Source organism: Indicator indicator, chromosome 16 (assembly GCF_027791375.1).
Source record: "Indicator indicator isolate 239-I01 chromosome 16, UM_Iind_1.1, whole genome shotgun sequence".
Classification (NCBI taxonomy): Eukaryota; Metazoa; Chordata; class Aves; order Piciformes; family Indicatoridae; genus Indicator; species Indicator indicator.
In genome coordinates, this window is record NC_072025.1 from 4,199,286 (window position 1) to 4,221,187 (window position 21,902).

The 21,902-nt window shown below is 43.5% G+C and overlaps 1 protein-coding gene across 1 annotated transcript in view; it reads right to left on the reverse strand.

Moving 5' to 3' along the window:
- The window catches only part of PSTPIP1 (proline-serine-threonine phosphatase interacting protein 1), a 43,130-nt gene extending 26,821 nt beyond the window's left edge, over positions 1 to 16,309 (reverse strand). The window contains exons 1-3 of the mRNA XM_054388134.1: positions 16,292 to 16,309; positions 7,601 to 7,701; positions 4,510 to 4,584 (exon numbers count right to left, since the gene is read on the reverse strand). Coding sequence (XP_054244109.1) covers positions 4,510 to 4,584; positions 7,601 to 7,701; positions 16,292 to 16,309 — 194 coding nt within the window. The remainder of the gene's footprint in view (positions 1 to 4,509; positions 4,585 to 7,600; positions 7,702 to 16,291) is intronic.
- Between the last annotated feature and the right edge of the window lie 5,593 nt (positions 16,310 to 21,902).

Consider the following 21,902-nt stretch of genomic DNA (forward strand, 5'->3'; position numbering starts at 1 on the left):
GGACAGAGGATTTCTCCCTTCCCTTCTCTTCCCTAGAGGAAGTAATTTCTACCAGCTGTAGTGCTGGAGGCAGGGGCAAGCAGCCAGAATGCCTGAATTTGTTTGAACCAGGCTGGACTATTGAATGTCTGTGTCCTTTAGCTGGTAGGCAGCACTTACAGGGAACTTTTCTTTCTTGAGCTGGGAGCTGGAGTGTTTGTTTGCCATGTCCGTGGTAACCAACACCAGCTTCTTTGAGAAACCTCCTCTATGCTTCTTTGTAGCTTGTCTGCCTCTCCCATTTTAGTTAGACATTTTTCTGCAGCTGTAGGCTGGCAATGGCCAGTTCCAACGCTGGTCTGAAAAGAACAGTGAGGACTTCACTGAAGTCCGAGAAACTTGTCCTCTGCTAGTTCTCAGGTCAAAGTGATTTCTCTCATTTCAGGTGCTAAGCAGTCTGCAGGTGGAGATGCCACATCTTTTCCCAGGCCATGATGTCATATTTCTGCTGATACTCAGTAGTGAAGTGTCCTAATACAGACTTGGCTTGTGGTTGCCTCTGCCAAGCATGAGCAGTACCAGGCCCTGAATGGTCAGCTCTCCATCTGAGGAGCTGTAACAATGCTGAGGTAACAAGCTCTACACAGCATATAGGATTGAAACCTGATGGCTGCTGTCACCTGGATTTTTCTCAAAGCACTGCAGAGTCCCAGAGCTGCTGTTCCATTTCAGCGAGCCTTCGTGGCTATCTTTCTTTAGAGTCAGCAGCATATGTCTTCATCTGTGTCTTTCAGTAAATAGAAATGGGCAGTTGACCCTATTTATACATTTAGCTGAGTTCAGCAGTTTGCTCCAGATGAAGCAAAAGTGTGTGGGAGAAAAGAAGAGGCTGAAAAAAAGTTGAAATTATTCTTTAATTCAGAACTAAAAGCTTTTAAAATACAGGGGAGGCTTGAGAGAGAACCGTTTTCTTCAGCCACAACCACTGCTTGGTGCCGTGTGCTAGAGACCTCCCCAAGCTTCTCCCTGTTGCTTGTATTTACTCATTGTGCTTGTTTTCTGTGCTTCGTTTTGTGCCAATCCTGACTGTGCTGAACTAACAGCCTGGGCAGTACCTCCCCACTGCTGCCTGATTTCTCCTTCGAGCAGACCCTCCTCTCTCCAAGCACAGAAAGTAACTTTTTTAACACCCAAGGGGCTGAGATCAAAATAGCTGAGTAGCTGCCAACGACTGAGTTTCTGGAGTTGGAAAGAGCTGTTCACACTGGTACTGGAAGGACATAAGCCCATAAGGCTCTGCTGGGCTGTCCACCACGTGAAGTGGTGAACACAAATTTTGAACAGAAGTCCTGCAAGGAGTGGCTGAGGGAGCTGAGATTGTTCAGCCTGCAGAAGAGGAGGCTGAGGGGAGACCTCATTGCTCTCTACAATTCCCTGAAAGGAAGTTGGAGTGAGGTGGGGACTGGCCTTTTTCCCAGGTAACAAGTGACAGGATGAGAGGAAATGGACTCCAAGTTGCACCACAGAAGGTTTTGATTGGCAGTTAGGAAAAAATTCTTCACTGAAAGGGTCATGGGGCACTGGAATAGGCTGCCCAGGGAAGTAGTGGAGTCACCATCCCTGGAGGTGTTTAAAAGACATTTTTGGTGAGGAACTTAGGTCCACGGTCTAACAGTTGTGTACAGGGAGATGTTAGGTTGTGATTGGACCTGATGATCTTAGGGGCTTTTCCAACCAGGCCATTCCATGATTCTAATTGATGCCATTGTCTCCAGTTGGGCAGGTTTGGCGCTGGCTGCCGTGTGGGTTTGCCATGGACACTCTGCCAACAGGCCCCTGCACAGGGACTGCTGCTCATTTCAGCTTTGAGATGCTGCTCTTCTGCTCTGCTTTCCACTGCAGCTACAGAGCATCACTTTGACCTGGTGCAGTGATGGGAGGGGTTTTGCAGCCAGTTTATTCCTTTCAGAAGTTGTGCTAGTCAGCACTAATTAGCCTTACAGTTGTTTCTCTTAAGGTCTTCTGGGTATGTTCTGATACTGTAAGTTTTGGGGTAATTATTACAGATGGACTTTCTAAGTTCTTTCATTGATTTTTGAAAAGGTATCAGGTACCTTCCTAATACTGAGAACAACTGGAGTATGAAATAATTTCCCAGGAGAAGTGACAGAAAGCCTTAGTATCTGAGGTGTTTAACAGATGACTAAATCTAAGACTAGAGGATAATAATTCTGCATTAGCAAGAAAATGAGCAATCTAAAATTAGTAATTCCTGCTCCTCTGCAATACCTAGTATGGCATGGGAAGTTCTGTAAGATGGTCTACAAAGAGACCTGGAAGCTTCTTTTTTTCCTGGTGATTGTCAAATGCAAACTTTAGGTACAAACACCTGCACAGGGCCTTCATTGCACTTCATTTGAGAAATGTTGCTACCCAAAGCTGCATTTAAAGATGTGAACAGCCCTGTTCAGCCTGTCAAGCACCTGTAATAGCACTAGGACTCAGTGTGCCAGGTGATAGCAGGGAGTCCTGTGAAAAAAGGAAGCACTTGGAATAATGGACAGGGATAGCTGTAGCATAGTCCTTTCCAGCTTTCCTTATTACAGGTCTCACTGCAGGACTGACTTTGGGAACAAACTGCTGTCAGCAATCAATGTCATCTAAACAAACAGAAGCTTCACACCATCTCCAAAACTTTAAGACATTAAAACTAAATCTTCCATTTTCCTGAGTTGTTCCCACCCTGGATAGACCCTAGTGTTCTCTGATTTTAAAGTGTTTATGCTGGACTAATGCCCTTCACTGCCTATCTCTGTAACTCCTTAAACAGCCAGAGAATGCCGAAGGACAGAAAGTGTCCTCCCTCCACCTCAGATATAGTAAGACATTTGCTTTGATAAAAATATCAGTGCAAAGCTGGTCACTACCCAGGCCAGGTGTGGGCTTATGGAAACGCAGTAAATCAGCCCTACAGCATGCTTTGTTGGTACGCTCTGCCTTCTCTCTGTGCCAAGTTAGAATATTGCTGGATCAAAGTGGAGGGGAGCTTGGATCCATATCCCAACTCTGGGACTTTACTCTGCCTCTAAATCAAGCTTTTATAATCTTTTAAGAAAAGTCAGAGCCATGAATTTTCCATTAAGACACAGAAGGGCAGTCAAAGCTGTTTCTGAACAGGTTTGCTCTGCCTGCCCTGCACTGCCAGTAAAGAATGGTGGAGCTTTTCCTTAATTGTGGAATACTGACCTTAGCCTTCAGTTTGGGAAGAAGCCATCCATCCTTAGTCTTTTATTTTGATTGCAAAATAATGTTTTTTCTCCTCCCTTTTCTTTGATTAGTTCTGTGAATTGAGACACCAAGAAGGTGTCATCTCAAGCAGCCTTTGCTAGGAACCTTTCAGCGCCTTATTGCCTTGTTCAGGGGCAAGAGTGAGATGGAGCCCTAGGGGAGGAGAGGCTTTCACATAGTCTGGGGTGAGCTTCAGTGCTGTCCATGCTATCAGGCACTTGGGTTAGTGTAATGGTTTTGCCACCACCAAACCTATAGAAAGCACTATGGGTGGTTGCCTGGGGCTTCCATATCATGGTGGTGCAAGGGTTTGAAGTCAAGTTTTCCCATGACATACGAGCAGGATACCACACTCACACCAAGAGGGATAAATCAACATGAAAAGGAGAATGCAATTAAGAACTGAGAGATGGGATGGATGAGGGTAGCATCCCCCAAGGATCAGTAGAGCTGGTTTGTGTTTAGATTGAGGTCTCTTTCAAATCTGTCTACTGTGACCCCAAATCTTCATCTTCTGCCACCTTATTACTGTATTATTGCATGTTACAATAATGACAAATTGTCTCATTATTGCTGTTGCCATCAATAATAGCAGCAGTTTATCAGCAGTGTTTATTAAGTTAAATCCCATGCCAACATATATCTTCTCCTTCCAACACAATTTATACATGATCTAAGATATTAATAGAGGAGACTGAGGAAAAATATGTCATTTTACTATATTTCAGTAGTCCATTGACCTGTTTCAAATTAAATCCCTTCAAAGAAGTTCAGAGTTTGTATTCCTAAACTAAGCCTTGTTTCCTGCAGCAGAAGCTAATTTTTGGTGTCTTTGTACTTCGTGTTTGTTCTCAAGCACACAGTGTGTCTATCTTTGCTCTTGCTTTTGTCACAGTCTCTGTGTCCACCAGCTTTCCAGAACTGCCAAGCCACCATCCTAAACATTTAACAACCTTTTCCTTTCCCTTCTTTCCCCCATCACTTAGTCTGCTTTTAGAAGCAAATACTAAACGCCATTAGAAATCCTGAAATAAAAACATTTCTAGAAAAGACCTATTCCCAGGGATTTTGTGACTCCTGCTTTGAAGGACTTTGATGTTTCCCTGCTTTTGCTAGAACTTGTAAAGTGCTGTGTAACACACTGAAGTCAGCATCTTATCACTCTAGTCACAGGCAAAACACCTCAGTTAGATAGTGCTTCCACATTCTTTCGTTAGTACTGATAATGCAAGAATCCCTTACTTGATTTCTGTTTGTCCTCCTGCTTTTCGAGCAATCTGAATCAGCTCTTTCCCATATCTCTCTTCTGCTTGTGCTCTGTTAAAAGAAAAACTTACTCAATTTCTCTTCATGGTACCAGCATCACAGTTACATAAATCTAGTAATTGCATCCAATATGCAAAACACAGGAAATACAGGGTTGGTTTTTTTTTCCAGTTTCCCTATCTCCTCAGTCCTAGTGCCATTAGTTACCTCAAATATATTTTGAGTGAGCTATTTCTAGAAGAAATGAGGAAAAATTAAGCCCATCCCCACGGCTTTATTCCTGTGGAGTGCTACAGACAATTCTGTCCCCAAAGAGCTGGATTCAATTAGAAGTGTACAGAACTGTAGTGAGGATGCTCAGAATGGAGAGCTCCTTTTCCAAAAGAAACCTAAAAGATGACAGCTGACTTGATCCATCAAAATGAGTGAGGAGTAGGTTTCATTTAAGGGAGCTTGGGAATAAGTGACATTTGGGAGTAGCAGGAAAAATTCTGCTCACTGAGGTGCTGCTGGAACAGCTGCAATGAAGGCAAAAGGAGAAGGAACCTTGCTAGTGGTAAGGTGGGGCTCTGACAGTTTTAGGGAGGGAATGTCATGATGTGATATCTCACTTAATGGGGAACTGTAACTAGTGACTCAGGAAAGTGGTTCTGTTTCTATGGTTAATAAAGAAATACACTTCTTTGCTGTTTCTTCCCCCCCCGCCCTGCCCCTGCCCCAGCTCTGGAAGAAATTTATCTTCTCTGTTTAATGAATAAATAAATATCTGTACCAAGTATGCTATTTGCTTTCTCCTGGGTGCAAGACCAGGGCAGAATTGAGTTTTCAATCTTTGAGTAGCTGCTAAAATCTATTCAATAATCGAGTCAATAATAAATAATGAATAGATAACCTGGTTCTAGGATTAGGGGGGTTGGATTTTCCTTAGGGCAAGTCCAGTTCTCAAAAGGGGCTTCAAAGCATTCCAGACAGTTTTGAGCCTGAAACCTGACATCCTGGAGCAATGTCCTCTCTGTTCAGCAAAGGAATTTTGATGTGGGTGTGAGGCCATGTACCCTGCTGGTTTGCTCTTCCAGCCATCTTCCCACTCAACCACACTGTGCTTTGTTACTGCTGTTTGCTGAGCTCCAGTGGTTTGAGGGCCAGTTTTGAAGTTTTGCAGCACAGCAACTGCTGGGGCAAGTCTCTGTTTGAGAACATCCCATTACCCTTTTGACTGTTCCTCTGCATCTGGTGGCTGTGTGCACCTTGTGTTGCAGCCATCTGTACCAGAAGCTCTGGTGCAGGTTCATTGGTTTGCAACCACCTTTGTCCTGGAGTACAACTGTTTTCTCACTGTTCAACCTCCTAGGCCCTCTGCTGGGCCAGGCAGGAGTATTTGTGAGCAAAAGTAATTGACCTGGGTGGAAAATTGATCAAGGGTTAGTGAAGCAAGGGAAGCTGGTTCAGGTCGTAGGGCAGCTGCTAGAGGAGTCCTTGTTGAAATTCTGGCAAGGAGCCCATGGTATGGGCAGCTTCTAAGAACAGATTAATCCCATGCTTTGATCTCCTCCTAGGTTATTCCCATAAATGACATGAGGACGAGCTGCAACAAACATCTTCCAGAAATAAACTGGAAATTATACCTTCTTCCTGCAGCTCAGTGCCTGTTAGCTTTTCTCTTCCTCCACCATGCTTGCAGCCACGGGCACGTGCAGGTATGCACGCTCACTGGAATGTTTTGGGGGTGAGCAAAAGTGCGTGGAAACGCTTGCTCTTTTGGCTTTCAGATCTGCAAAATGACTGTACATGTGTTTTTTAATTTCCTTGTAGAAAGTCCTTTGTGTTTCTACCACAAACCAGGCAGAACCTTACCCTGCAGCTTGCAGGAACCTCTGTAACGTCTCGGAAAGAAACATTGGCGTGCGTAGCATTAGAGACATGCTGCAGTGCAGAGCCTGCCCAAAGCCTGCAATGCAATTCTGATCTCTCTAAGTTATGACTCACAAAGGAGCTATTTTAAACAGTTGAAGTTAAGCTACCATCAGACAGATGTAACTTCAGGATGGTGTGACATGAAGCAATAAAATATGCCTCCACTGGTGGTCAAGAAAAGCAATTCAAATAGCTTCACATATTGATGGGAGACTCTTCACACGGTGAAATAGTCAACTTGCAGTTTGATGCTCATATGCCCTTGAAAGTCCCAGTGCTTGAAAGCTAGCCTTCAGAGAACCAACCTAAAACTAGATGGGGACAGCATGGGAAGAAAAAGCAGGCTGTGACTGCAGAGCAGCATTCATAAGGAGGCAGTTCTCATGGGTTACCTGCTGAATATATGATCCATACTATGTGGTCTTTCCTCCAGGTCATGCTTGAGCATGTATGTGCCTCATGCTACATGTGGAAACTGTTGAAACCTAGCCACTTAAAAACAGAACTAAATTTCAGATACACTTTTCTAAATCAAAAGTAGAAAAATGAATGGCAAAGGAGTCAGAACAACTGTGTAGTATATATTTCCTCACACACAAAAGTATCAGCTGTCCATAGCTGTTGTTGTGTGACACCTAAGAAGCATGTAATGGGTGGACATAACCTACAACATTGTTATTCAAGACTGATAGGGCTGGCAAATGATGTGGGTTGTCAGGGTGTCTGGGAAGGGCTTTTAGTAGCATCTAATGTAGCTTTTATTGGTTTGAAAACGGCCCGCTCTAGGTAGTTACAGGAAACCAAAACAGTGCCTGTGGCCACAGCATGCTCAAAGAGAATGTGCAAGACATTTGCTTCTTGTAGAAAGGGAAACTCAGTAACTGCTTCTTGTGGTGGATGGATATGATTCTGGACCAGGAATGTTCTGGGTCTTAGTGGAGCTATGTACTTCAGCCTTCTCAAATCTTTGACATTTCTGTTTCTTTTCTACCTTCACAAACCTCATCAAATTGCTAGGATTCAACTCACTCGGACTTTCACATGTAAACTATTGTCACTACCAAATCTGTAAACAGCCTACTATTCATTTCCAGATGCCAAACAGGAGAGAAAATGGAGGCTGTTCATGCTTTTTTCACTCTGATTTCCTTACCTCTGCTTGAGCAAATCCTCAACATCTTTGCACATCTTCTTCCCATCCAACAGCCGCTGTACAAGCACCTCGTAGCCAGTGTGGAAGGTGAACTCCTTGCACTGAAGACAGAAAGAGAAAGAATTGAGATGATTTATGTGCAGTTTGCAGGTCTATCATATGGAGCAAATTAACTGTCCGGAAAATCCAAATGGACCTTTAGATTTTCCCAAAGCAATGGCAGCTGGGGCAGGGCTCAGGGCATTGGTATGGCTGAGGTTTCTCCAAGTAAAAAAATCTGTAAAAAAAATTATTAAATCAAGTTTATTTTTTAATACTGGAAAATCTAAGTAGGTCACAATTTTGCTGTATGGAAAGCTGTCTTTTGGGGGAAGTCACTTTTAGGGTTGAGTGTGGGATCTGTGCAGAGCAGAGATGTATTGTAGCTCTTAAGGACAACAGCTCCTCTTACCGTATGTTTTCTAAAAAGAATGGTCAGAGTCAGCTCACTGCCATAGGACTCTCAGTAAGAAGCAGTCTGGTGTCTACATGCCAATGGAAAAGTGAAGGAATCTTGTGCTCGCACGAATATCAATCCACAGGCAGTGGTTGTGCTACCCAGCCAGTGGTGGAGTGTTTTAAATGGCAGGATTCATAGCACAGGGAGACAGTTTGCCATTAGACAGCACTTGGGTTCTGCTGTCTTCTTCTGGGACTGTAACTCTTCCCACTGTTTGAATCAGTCTCTTTCCAGTGTAAATTCAACATGACAGGGGTTCATTTGGGGAAAAGAAAAAAAAAAGCAGAAGATACAGATGTGGAGGGGTTTGGAGTGTGGACCCTGGATCTGCAGGAAATTGAAAGCCTGTATGCTTCTGAGATGCTTGACAGTGAGTGCTGCTTCCCTTGCTTTTGCTTTCACCACCCAATCTCCTGTGCAATACATGGGATTCTCTTGTGCCTTTGGGTATTTTTGCAGCCTGTCCTGCTCCATGACCTCACATGGCAAATGAAGCAAGCCAAGGCAACCTGGTATTGCCAGCTAGCCACATTCGACAGGTGAGGTCATGGAGCTGGGTGGAGTTTCCTGCCTCAATACTAGGGCTCTGCAATCTGTGTGGCTCAGGGTCATATTCCTCTTCTGTGGTCTAGAACTGCAGATCCCTCCCCAGCACACAAGTCCATGCATGAGGCTTATCCTTGTCCACTTGATGCATCAGAGTCCATCTCAGACAAAAATATCTGAGTAAGGAGAAGAAAAACAATTAGGTTTGCACTTCCATCTTTTTCCCAGCTTCCAGATCACGCTGTAGCAATGGTAAATCAGAGTCCTAACAAAGTCAATGTTGCTGAGGAGATGCTGGTAGCTCAGAAAGGGAAGGGGACAAAGCTGCAATGTTCTCTGAGTGGGGATTTCTGTGTTTGACTCCTGGTCCTCCCACTGACTCATGACAAGATCAAGACAGAATCATGGAATCACAACAAGCCATTTTTATTTTGATAGCCTCAGTTAACCAGTATGTAGTGATAATGTTGTTGGAAACATAGTGGTGAATGTTATATCTGAGCTTTACATTGTAGTGTTATGGGAAAACCATGGACTGTGTAGCCATAAAGAGAATGAATAAGTGCCTCCCCTCAAGCAGTTTATGTACAGCACAATTGCTTACATACAAAGTGAATATCGTTTATGCATCTATGTACTGCCTCCTAAGCACTTATCCTTTAATAAATGTTAGTTTTTTGCTTTCCACCATGACTCGAAAGACAACAGCTGTTTAAGTTCTGGGACCTGGGAAGGATCTTCTGGCAAGAAATTGTTGGACCTTTGAGCTTGCAGCTTTGCTTCCTTATTGCTGGGCCTGGAGAGGAATAAGGCAAGCTCTGGAGATGAATGGTGGTGGCTGATGGCAGCCTCACTGCTGCTCACCCAGGTCCTGGGCTTCTGTGGAGATTTGTAGACCTGGGAGTGGGATTTTTTTCTTCTTCAAGAGCTAGGATAAATTTCTGCAGTCTTTGTAAACCTACAGTTTTAGTAACGTTTCCAATGCTACAGTTTCTTGACAACAGTGATTCCTTCTTCCCTAATGGACTTTCTTATCACCGTCAGAGGAGAAGAAAGGACTGTAGAATAATGGTTTACAAGAGAGATCAACAAATGCCTCTACCATCAAAGTGTCTGCAAAACATAGCCAGGCAAGATAATAAGCTAACGAATATGGAGAGAGTGCACTGTGATCACTGTTGCAACCACAGGGAAGTGGCCAGATTACGTATGCTCATCTGGTGTGTATGATCACCCCTATAGAAACAGGATCTCAAACCCAAAATGTCAGTTTTTCTAATGTTTCCAAGGGCAAGTTACACACACACACACACACACACACATATATTGCAGCGAGGGATCCTGCTGTGAAATAAATGAAAAGAAGCAAGTTTTTGCCATTCATAGAGGAAACTGGGAAATAATATCCATTATAGCAGCAGTTCTAATGATGAAAGGATGGCAAATTCTGTATGTCTGAGAGAACCATGTATTGAATTCCCTAAATGGAGAAAGCAGCACCAAATCATTATCAACTCCAAAACATGCACACAAAATGAACAGCATGTTGGGGCCAGCTGGCTGACCCTTCTTGGGGCCTGATAAAACTACCTAATGAACCTGATTCAGCCATTTTGGGCCTCTTGCTCCAAGCCAATTTTTACTGGCGCTAATGCAAGGGGAAGAGGTTAGTATTGAACCTCACTGCTCACAACAAATTCTGAGCTCCATTTTTTTGCTTTCCCACTACTTTACGTCAATTAATTTTGAAATGCAGAAACCAGATTTTGCTTTTAGAACTATAGGGATATTTTAGCCCTTTAGTGCATACAAAAAGATATCTTTTAAAACATGAAGCCTGCAATAGCACTTGCACATCCCTAGATCTCGAGCTTCCTGCCAAGCAGGGTATGGGAGTAATGTTCTCCCTGTTCATTCTGTGTGCATGTGTGTATGTCACATGCAAACAGCCAGTGCCTTACTCAACAGCTTTGCTTTCTGTCTGCTGCCTGCTAACATGAGTAAGTCTTGAATTTGTTAAAAGTGAAGCCACTGCAGCCACATCTGAAGGAGAGCTGGAATCTCCTCTGGTGGAGACATTAGTTCCTGCCTGCTAAATTCATCTGTGTTTTGTCCCTGTAGCTGACCTTCATAGAGACGTTTGGATGCAGCTACATCCGGGTCTAAAAAGAACTTCATACCACAGGCACTCATTTCTTCATCTCTCGTCTTTGATGGGAGGATCCATCTCAAAAGGTGTTTTGTTGTCCTCACTCTATGTTCCTGAAGAACATGAAGGCATATTTCAGAAACCATGGCATTCAAAATCTAAACCAAGGCTGCTTCACCCTCCCAGGCAGCAGATTTGGCTCTGGCTCTGGGCTAAATAGCTTGTGCCACTTGCATGTCAGAGGCTGCAGCATGGAAGGAGAAGAAACACAGCCCTGCTTTAGAGAAGTTTAAGCTGCTTTTGGTCACTTACCCTGCAACAGTGTTTCTTAATTTCCATCCACAGTGTACCCATAAATCATTTAGGCTGAAGTTTACCTACACAAATATTTCCCTTGCACTTCAACCTCTCTTTTTCTTCTTTCTTGTGTTGTACAACTGCACCTTCTCCACCTCTTCCTGAATCCACTTAGATCACTTTTGCCCTTTCCTGAGGCACTAGTTTTTCATTACATTGATTCCCATGTATTCTTGTATCACCTGTTCAAGGCTGTTGGACAAGGATGATGCTCTGTTACTCCAGTACAGAGTGGATGTTTTATACCATAGCATTAGTAGCTGCTTTCAAAGAAATGTTTTTGGTACATCAGAGTATCCTATTTGCCTTCTTCCCCTATTGAATCATACCAGTCTCATCTAACTGAGCTATGATCTATTGATACACCTCCAATTTCCCCCTTTCCTGCTATTTGATTTAACAAGGTCCCAGAGGGTATTGAACTTCTTTGCTACCGATCTCTTACTCTCGTTTTACACTTTGAAACTTTATCTGCTTTCTGCTACCCCAGGCTTGAAGGTTATTGGATATCTCCTGGACAATATTCCATTCTACTTCTTTGTTTCAGCTGTTTCCAGCCTTTTCTTAATGCCTTTATGCCAGTATCTCAAATGAATATGACTAAAATTAAGACTGGCACTTGGGATGCTGGTCTCCAGTATTTCCATTTCAGCTCAGGCACTTCCTTTTCAGCACAAGCCACCAGCATCTCCCCCAGAAGAGTGCCTTTGCCCACTAATATCAAGTCCAAACTTCTACCCAACACCTCCATGACCACTAGACCATGACCCAAAGCACCATCAAATGGTTTTGCAAAGGCTGCTAGAGCTGCACTACTCAGCTACTGTTTGGGCATCTCTCAGCTGGGACTTTGTGGTGAATATAAGAACTAATGAATAGTGAAAGATCTAATTTATTTTTTTAAAAGAAATTAGGGGGGGAAGCTTTAATCAGATAACAAATACATTCATTAAGTATATAAAACTTCATTTGTTTATTAAAAAATAGAGGTAGTTGCTTGGAAGAGGGTGATTTGAATCACCACTAGTAATTTGTCTCTTTGCTAAGGAAGTGATTCTGCATAGCCAAAGAGCGTGCTGCTGGGAAAGAGGATTGACTCACTGCTAATGTAACAAGCCAGATCGCTCCAACAGGCCTATAATCACTAATAAGAAAGTGCTTGACAAAGGGAGTTCAGTGTTGCAGGCAGATTCCTATTGTCCTGAGACTCTTCTGTAAGTACTTCACACATACTTTGGTCTCTGCCCTGGGGCTTTTCTTCTCATAGGGAAAATTGCAGCTAATGGAGAAGCCAGTTACAGAAGCTGCTTCCCTCCAGAGCAATGAGCAACACTTCTTTCAGAGATGAAAGAAATGTGAAAGGGAGTGTATGACTGAAAAACACAAATTTTATGCTCTGGTTTAACCTGAATAGCTTTTCCTAGAATACTTGAAAGGAGGCATGGAAGAGTGCAAGCAGAGGTGTTGACAGCAAGCATGCTGGGGTATGCTTTCTTTCCATTTCTTTTTTCCTCTGAGGCTTAATGATGCTGCTGCCTCACATTCGCACTTTTCTGAAGAGATAGGTGCCTTAGGACTGCGCCATCCCATCTGGTAGAAGTTTCTCCTCAGGCAATCAGGCAGGTAAACATCAGGAGTTAATTGTGGGAGAGATTATTCATGGCTGGCTCTCAGCTCCTTCCTGCAGCTATGAGGGAGAGGCTCTGAGAACATGGGTTTGGAAAGGCTGCAGGTGGGAAGACTGATGGTGTCAGTTCCCTGCCCAGAGGGAAAGTTCAGTATGAAGATACCTGGGGGATGACACACATTCTTCTTCCCTTCTGGTGGCACAAAGCTGAGTAACCTTGTGCTAAGTCTTGTGTCTTCCACTAGCTGAAAATCAGCCTTACAGCACATCTCTGAGCCTTGTGCTGCTGGGTGCTCAGAGGGTACCGCAAGGCTTTTTGAAGAGCAAGTAACTAGTTTTTTAACTCATAAGAGTACTATTGCAACAACACCAGATGAGAAAGTCTAGAATGTTTTGCTGGTTACTGAAGCATGGTTTTGGTAAATGGCTTTACAACAGACTGAAGTCAACCAATAATATCCAGGTTTGTGTGCATAGCATGCACTAAATCCTAGGCCCTTGCATGTTACTCAGGAAGTGATGTGAATTGAGTAGGTCACTGCAGTTGTGCTGTAGGAATCATGGGCTCTACTGGTGTGGCTGATTTTCTTGGAGCATTTTTAACACCATCCTGGGACCTGAATTGCCCACCCAGAGGTTTTTTTTTTTTAGAGGTAGTTTACATACAACAATTCATATCTCTAGCTGGTTCTGCAGGATAAGCTGGTTTGGCTTCTTCCCCCAGGGAAGTGCTTTGCAGCTGTAGTCAAATGTCCTGTTTGGTAAGTGCCTCTGCAGCTCCACCTCAGCTTGCTGCATTGCTCAGGGGAGATGCAGTTCTGGCTGCCCACAAAAAAGGTCCCTCGCCCTGCATCTCCATCTGCAAAGCCTGCTCACTTTGTGTAAGGATATGAGTTCTAGGTGGTACATAGAAAGAGTCACCCCCAGGATACAAAACAAAAGCTTAAGATTCATTTTTCCAGGTTAAAAATGGAACAACCACTGATGTGAAGAGGAAGTTTAAGGAGAACAGGGAGAGTGAGATTTGAACAAGCATCATTCTGCCAATATCTTTTTCTACTGTCAAAAAGAACTCCTTTCTGTCTGGAAGCCATGGTATCTCAGCCTCAGAATCAAAGTAATTTGCTCTGAGTTGTATCAATGAATTACATCATTGCATCATGCTACTGTGCACTGGCACTGCTTAAAGGGGGTGTTTCTAGATCTCAAACTCTTGATCTGGTCTAGTGCTCTATCAAGGGCTGATGGTCAGAGTTTATTTTTATTTCTATTCCTCTTTAGTTCATCCGCTTCAAAGTCACTTCTCTTTTACAAGAAAGCCCCTTTCCTCCTGCAAGCACTGTGGAGTAGGTCCCAGCCTGCTGGGAGCAAGGCAACATGGGACAACTCTGACTTGCTCAGGCACAGAGACAGTTGTTCAGAAAATCTTATAGAGCCACTGGAGCCAGACCTGCTTAGCCGGTACCTTAATTAATTTAAAATACCCTGTTCATTCTCTTCCCTGTCTTAGAAAACTTGGAATTGCTTCCTCTTAGCCCTGAAAAGGCACCAAATACAACGTAGTGCTGTACCCACGTGCTCTGCTTCCCCTACAAGATAAGCCAGACATTTTGGTAGTGGTCTTTCCTGGCATGTAGGGAAGGGTAAACCTTCCTTAAATCTTCCCAGAGCCTTGCTGTATAAGGGGAATGAATAAAAAAATGTAGTGTGTTTCTTAGAGAGGATTTTTCTGACAGCTACATGTTACCATTTCGAATTTTTGCCATCTAAATAATAATTTTCAACATATCCTATTACTCAATATGATGCAACACACTATTACAGTCCTTGGCATGGTGAATCACAAAGTCCTGGGGAGTTGTGCAACAGAACAAAATCAACTTTAGGCTTTTAGAAATTCTTAAAAGCAGGGGGATGTTGGTTAAGTCAAGTGGGGACAACCATGCCAGTATTACATTTGCTTGTGGCACACGTTTCTCTCTCTGTTTGCTCCCACTTGCATAAATCTCTCTCTTGCTTTATTCAGAAATGATTAATAGTTGATTAATTCTGGGGGTTTAGAAATTTCTGATTGAATGTGGTGTTTGACTGGGTGTACCCCCCTTTCCATTGCAAGCTCCTAGGGTATAGGAGACAGGCAAGATCTATACACTGAGTGCCTCTACATCAAGAGATTGCACCAGCATAGCTATTTTTGAACCCTTTTTGCTGTTAGAACTGTTCCAGTAGCTCAATTTGTCAGGTAGAAGGTGTGCATTCACTTGAAACTGCCTTGTCTTCTAACCAGCAAGAGTAAAATTCTTGTTCCACTCACAAAGAGCCTCAGCATTGTTTGCTTTAGGGGTATTTTATGCTCTCGTGAGCTTCTTTTGTATGAAATGAACTACTATCACTTCTTGAGCAGGGTGGGAAACCTGCAAATTTATATGAGATGTGAAAAGTCCACATCTCACCTCTTGACAACAACAAAGACATTTCCATTGACATAAAGGAGAAACTCTCTCTGAATCAGGCAGGTCTGACTGAGACTTCCTGCTGCCTTAGCTGACACACTCTCCACCATCTGCTCTCTATATAGGGAAGAAGAATTTCATTTTAATCTCTCTCTAGCTATTTTATTTGTGGATGAACCTACTGGAGCCGAGGGAAAGCTCCAATTCCTCTGCCAGACTATGTCTCCCCCCTGCAGAGCTCTCAGGATCTTTTTTGAGTTTGCTCTACTCTTCCCCTCTTTGGCTAGAAATTTCACCTTAAATCTCCATCTCTGGAGGAAGCCTTCTCTAGCAGTGATTTTTTTCATCTAAACCCAGCTTTGTCTTCCAAAAAGCCTCCTTTCCTTCCAGTAAAACTAGGTTTCCTCACCAAAAAAAAGGTTTTGTCAAAAAGCACAAGTCCCAACCCCAATGAGCAGCCAGGGTCTTTCAATGGCAGGCACCTCCTTCCTTCTGGTGCTCCTGGGAATTTCCATCCTGCTGAGCTGCAGCTCCCAAAACTGTAGGCCACAGCTGCCTTGTTAATAACCTCACTGTTGTTGGCCATCTGTTTTCCTTCTTCCTTTGCCCCTACTTTTTGTTGTTATTTGTTATTTTGGGTTTTCTTTCCTTTTAGGAATTAATTAGGCCTGGACAAATTGAGAGGAACACCAAATAGCATCTTGGTTGGAAAAGTTGTTACTTTAGAGAAAAAAAAGAAACAGAAAGATTGAGTTTGTTTATTTATTTGTTTGCTCTGAATGGCAAAACAGAAGCTGGGATCTCTAAGCTAGCCCAAGCTGCTCCGTTTTCACTTGATTCTCAAGACTAAGAGTAAATAACTGTTGCCTTTCATTCCAAGCAAAAACGAAGTTGCACGAGGAACTGTGGAACTTTTCCATTATTCAGTCTTGCTCAGTGATGTTTTTTCTACCAGTTTTTAAGTACTAAACTCCATTTATAGTAAGGGAGTGACACTTTGAGGAACTGAAAAGCTGTTGGGATCTAGATGCAGATTTTCAATATAATTTTTTTTCTTCACCTTGACAACCTGAGCCATGGTGAGTACTCCCCATGCAGAGCTGTGCCCCCCAGCACTCACCTCATTCCAGTCCCAAATCCCCAAATTCTTACTGTGTGAACTCTCTCTGTTATTGAACTGTGGCTGCTGAGAAAAGTTTTATTACAAACCCTAGATTAAACAGGAGATGAAACAAATGTTTTCTGTGCCATCTGCCAGACAGAATCTACCTGACCGCAGTATGGCATGAAAACAAAATCGGGGTGGGGGGTGAGGGGGAAGGTGTTTTTGAGGTAAAAGGAGCCAAAGAATAACAGCAACAACAAAATAATCTGTTTATGAAGCAGCCTAATTTTGCCTTCCATACAATGGTGGAGCGAGTGTAACTGGATTGAAATTCAAAGTTTTCCACCATGCCTGCAGAGCAGCTGAGGTCAGTGTCCCTAGTCCATAACTGCAGGCTTTGATGTCAGAGAAGTGGCGCAGCTCTGTGCTGCTGCACTGCAGGAGTGCACACCTTGCGGGGGGAGAGGGATGGGTCATGAATCACCCAGCCCTGCAAGGAAAATACATGTTGCAGTGAGATTCACAGGGAGAATCTCAGATTCACCCTGGAGAATCTGTTGTGGGAGAAGAGGCTGAGATCTGGGCTTGCTCAGCCTGCTGAAAAGCTGGCTCAGTGGGTTTAAATACATGGTGAGAGGGAAGGGAGGAGGGGAAACTGAGGCGGGACTTCTCGGTGGTACCCAGTAACAGGGCAAGAGGCAGTGGGCACAAATTGAACGTCCTGCTTAAGCATAAGAGGTATTTTTTGCTGCAAGGGTGGTGAAACTGCAATAGCTTGGACTGGAGAGCTTGTGGAGTCTCCATCTCTGGAGATACTCAAAACCCAGTGCTGGGCAAGCTGCTGTAGCTGGCCCTGCAACAAGCAGGAGGTTGGCTGGACAAACTGCAGCAGCCCCCTCCAACCTCACCAGTTGTGTGACTACCATCAGAAAATGCACCTCAATGGGCTGCTTTAGCAAAGCAGAGCACACAACAAATGCTCATTTAACTCTTAGGTGCTGTTCATTAGACCTGTCTGTGTACATGTGGGTGCGAAGTGAGTCGGTGACTCATCTATTCCATATGTCAAACACATTCACATGGCACAGTTAAAGCTGGCTTAAATGACAGCCTTCCATTTCTCTGAGCCCAAGCAAATCCAGACAATTTTTGTAGAGCAGGACAGATCAAAACAAACCAGGTATCACTGTGTGAAAACATTAACAAAATTGTCACAGTGACTTCATCAATCAACCCATTTAAGCAGTCAGAACCCCTAGGTGAGGTACCCAGTTGCAGCATGGTCATCACAAAATTTAAGTAAAATATCATTACTTCACAAAATGTAACTAAAATGTAATTACTTAACTAATTATTTCAGTCACTGACCTGAAGTGAACTTGCCAATCTACCTGGTCTAGAAAGCCTTCTGGGCCTTAAGATGAGCCCACTGTGCTTAAACCTCCCCCAGACAGTCTTCTCGCAGAGAAGATGCTCAGCCTGCTCTGCCACATGTAGGCTGTAACTGAACATAGAACCAAAAGCTGCATTGTAAAGCTCTAGTCCTTCCACTTGAGCTCATCACCAAGGAAATGAACCACGTCAAATATGCTGCACATGGCTCCTCACAGACTCTCCTAGGTGCTGTTTTAAGAATGTGGGAGATGGAAGTAGCCAGTGACATTTGCCTTGACATCTGTGCTGGGATTGTGAGTTCATTTCAGCTTCATTTTTGCTCATGCTCTGCTCAGAAGTGATTTCTGAAGCACCAGTGTTTCCATAACCACAACAACTAATCAACAGCACGACTACTTGTGGTTTCAACGACTGTTAAGAGATTGCATCCCCCTTCATGGGTGCTTCTCATTCCCCCAGTGAGCTAAGCATACCTTCCCAGATCCCCTGGGGGAACGTAGGAAGGAATTACATGTAAAACAGAGCAGAAAAAACCCTTCCATGGAGATGAAGTTGACTTCACAACAAACACAGACATCAGCTGGACAATCAATTCAGCTTTTCCAAGTTGGCTTCCCCTTTATTCCCTGTTTCCACCCACATCTACCAGTGATGACTTGACATGGATGTCAGCAGGGCCACAGCCACACATCTGTCTTGAGTCAGGCTTTCTGGTGTCCAGTGAGGCACAGTCTGTACCAACACCAGAGCCCAGCCTGTATGACTGCCACTGTGCCACGAGACTGTTTCCATTTGCCTTATGTCACTAGGCACAGATGCAGCTGACACAGTCCAATTCTAATGAGGCTCAGTGGGGAAGAAGTTGCACAGCTGAGATGCCAGGGCAAAAGTTTTGGCAGCTACATTCTTCCCTGCCCAAGCTCAGCTGTACCTTGGGCACTGGGGGCTGGCAGGAGCCCTCCCTGGCCCTGGTTCCTCCCTCCCAGCAAACCTGCCTGGTCTCGCTTCCTGCTCACAGACCTGCTCCAGAACAACTTAACCTCTGCAGGAAAGCAGGGTCACTCCTGATGTCACAAAGACTTCCTTTTTTGAGTGAAACAGTTGATAGTGTATTTCCTTAGTATGTTGCCTAGTAAGTCTACAAAACAGTTTTACTGTGACTTTTACAATCATCTCTGCACTCTTGCGCCACAGTTAAGAGGCTCATTAGAAGGTACATTATTTATGAAACTAATTACATCCTTTTTGGAGTACATAAGACACCATTGTGGGAAAAAGCTACAGTAACATTTGAGGTGTTCACCTATGAACTCAACTTTGCATTGAACCCAATGCAGAATACAGCCTGAAGTCAAAACAAGAAGGACTGAGGAAGCATCTTTGTAACAGGCTCTTTACCTTGAGCACTTCTATGGCTTCCACTGCTCTAGTATCTGACTAGAGCTGTGTGTGCTGCACAGGCAGGAATGCAACAAGGAGAAGTCTGCAGCAGGGCAAGGATGCAAATCTTGCTATCTCCTGTTCAAGGCCTGCATTGTATTTGCTGGCCCATATCTCCAGTCCATTCTGGCTTTTAAATCTGAGCTGTGAGAATCCCCAGGCCCTGAGCTCATCCCTGAGCTAAGAATGAACAAGCATTTCACAGATAAAGCTTTTTTTTTTTTTTTTTTAATCCTAAGAACCATATGAGTCCCTGACACATTTTTGGAATTGACTTGGCCATTTGAGTTTGGTTCAAAGCTGCCTGAGGGAATAGATTTGCTCCCACTCATGCCAGGTGGGTAAGGCAAATCCAGCAAATGGTGCCAGTAAGCATCTACCTGCCTACCTCTTAGCCAGAAACAGCTGCATGCTGGAGAAAAACAAATGAGAAGGAAAAGGCAATGACAAGAATTTCCAAGGAACACTAAGTACAAGAAACTTAGTATTTGTGACAGAAGAGGAAAGATTTTTTTGGTTAGTGGAGTTTTTTGTGACAAAAAATAATGTTGCTCAGGCTTCTGCCTATTAACCTAACCTTGTTTTGAAGCTTGAACATGAAGCTTGGCTGTTATCACATAGGTTCTCCCCAGTAACATGGGAATTTACCTACCTGTCTAGTAGGATGCTAGAGAAGACAGCTAACATCTGTTACCCTTGTACAGCAGCCCAGCAGAGTATTATAAACTACTAGCAACTGCCCTGGACTGGCCATCCACACCAAGCTGTATTTTTATCTCACTAATGTTTCCCAAATGATTTTATCAGAGGACAGAAAACTCCTTTAGTGGAGGCTTCGGGCAACTTTGCCTTAAACAGACAGTGTGGAAGATATAAAGCCAAACAGTGTAATTTAAAAATATACTGGTTTTAAGCAGTATATTGTGGAAGATATAAAGTCAAACATTGTAATTTAAAAATATACTGGTTTTAGCCCAGGACACGCTACAAAGAAAACGAAAAACTTTAGCACAGGTGTGACACTGCTAGTATAGTGCTATTGCTGCTGCGTTTAGCAGGGGAAAAGAGAGATTAAGATTGATACCTGGTGTGGGGAATTACTTGCATATCCCTGCAAACAGGGACAGTACACCCTGCTCTGAAAAAGTTTGAGGAGCCTTGGGGAAGCATGGGTGGTCCTCTTTCTCTGCTAGCTGGGAAAGATCTGCTGCTTTTACGTTTTCTTCACATATTTCAAATTGTGATGGGTACTAAAGAAGCTTCTGCCTATCCAGCCGTGCATTGATGTCATAAGAGCAGGAAGCTGTTGCTCAGGATATACCTTGTCAGGGAGACTTACATGGAGGGGTGCAACAGTGTCCTTAGGTAGGTCTCAGAGATCAGGGATCTCTGTTGAGTGATCTACTGAGGTGCAAATGTACTTTTTGGTGTTCAGTCATAAAGATGGTTTCCATTCGTGGTACAAATCAAATAAAGCAGAGAATTGCTCAATGAAGTAAACCAAGCAAACACACTTTCCTCTCCTTAATGTGCATAACAGAACCTTATGAATGCAAAAATAATTGCTGATCTTGTCATCTGGGAGGGCAAGCTGTACTCTTTTGCTGCATTGAGCAATATCCTGCAAGCTTTCATTTTAAATGGCTTCTTATTGCATAGCTAGAACTGCCATCCTGCAGCTGGATGTGTTTCTGCCCTGTTAACCAAGCTCAGCAAAACAATGTCCCCAGCCAAACAATATTAAAAACAAAGATGCTTTCCTTTAAGGAAGGTGTTGGCTTCAAAGCTGTGCAAGGATTATAGTCATGCTAACATGACTAAGTCCAAGAGAGATGTTTAGGGAAGAAGAGCCATAAAGAACTGGCCTGGCCAGATTGTCAACTGGCATTAGTCTCCCTAACCCTTCTCCAGTCTGAGGAGTACACATGATTTATTCTCACTAAAGACCAAGACCTTGAAAAGTGAATATAACAAATGTGCCCATTCTAAAAGTCAGACTGCACATTTTGGAAGGTAGTCCAGAAATGCAGAAGCTGAAGCCTTGCAGTTGTGTCCTACCCCACATTTTGGGTTATGCAGTTAGTAGCCGTATGAAAGAGGAGGCATGGAGCATCTTGTGTAGGTGTGGTCTGGTACAGTAAGGGTTAACAGCAAAAGTAACTTTGGTGTTTCCTCATTACAATTATTTTTTTAACTGTTCAAGTCTGATGCTGAAGTGGGGGTGGGGAAGGCTTCCTGGAAGTGCAAGGAGGAAGGTGATTTGCTGCTCTGTGTTCTTGTGTCTGCCCTAGGCTTTCATACTAAGTGAGGATTTACCCTGCAGGGTGGGTGAACATAAAGCACAAAGAGCAAATACACCATGAAGGTTCTGTGCTGCTTGCCCTGAGAGGGAAATGGCAGGAAGAATTCAAATGCCTTCATGCCCTTTTTTATGACAGTCCCAGATGATGGAAAAATGATTGCTCAGACAAGAGGCAACCACATAACATCCTGTTTACCCAAGGTTGGACGGTTAGGGTTTAGTTGTTTTGGTTTTCCCCTAAAACTTCTACTCCAGGCATAATTGCCAGAGAACGTCAGATTACACTTGAGAGAAAAATGACTGAGGTCTTTTTACCTTGTAACTACAGAAAAAGACCTTTAAAACAAGACACCAAGAGACACTTCAACCGAAAGTCGAATCACAACAGAGCATATCTGCTTACTTTAGTATTCACTGGTTTTAAGCCAG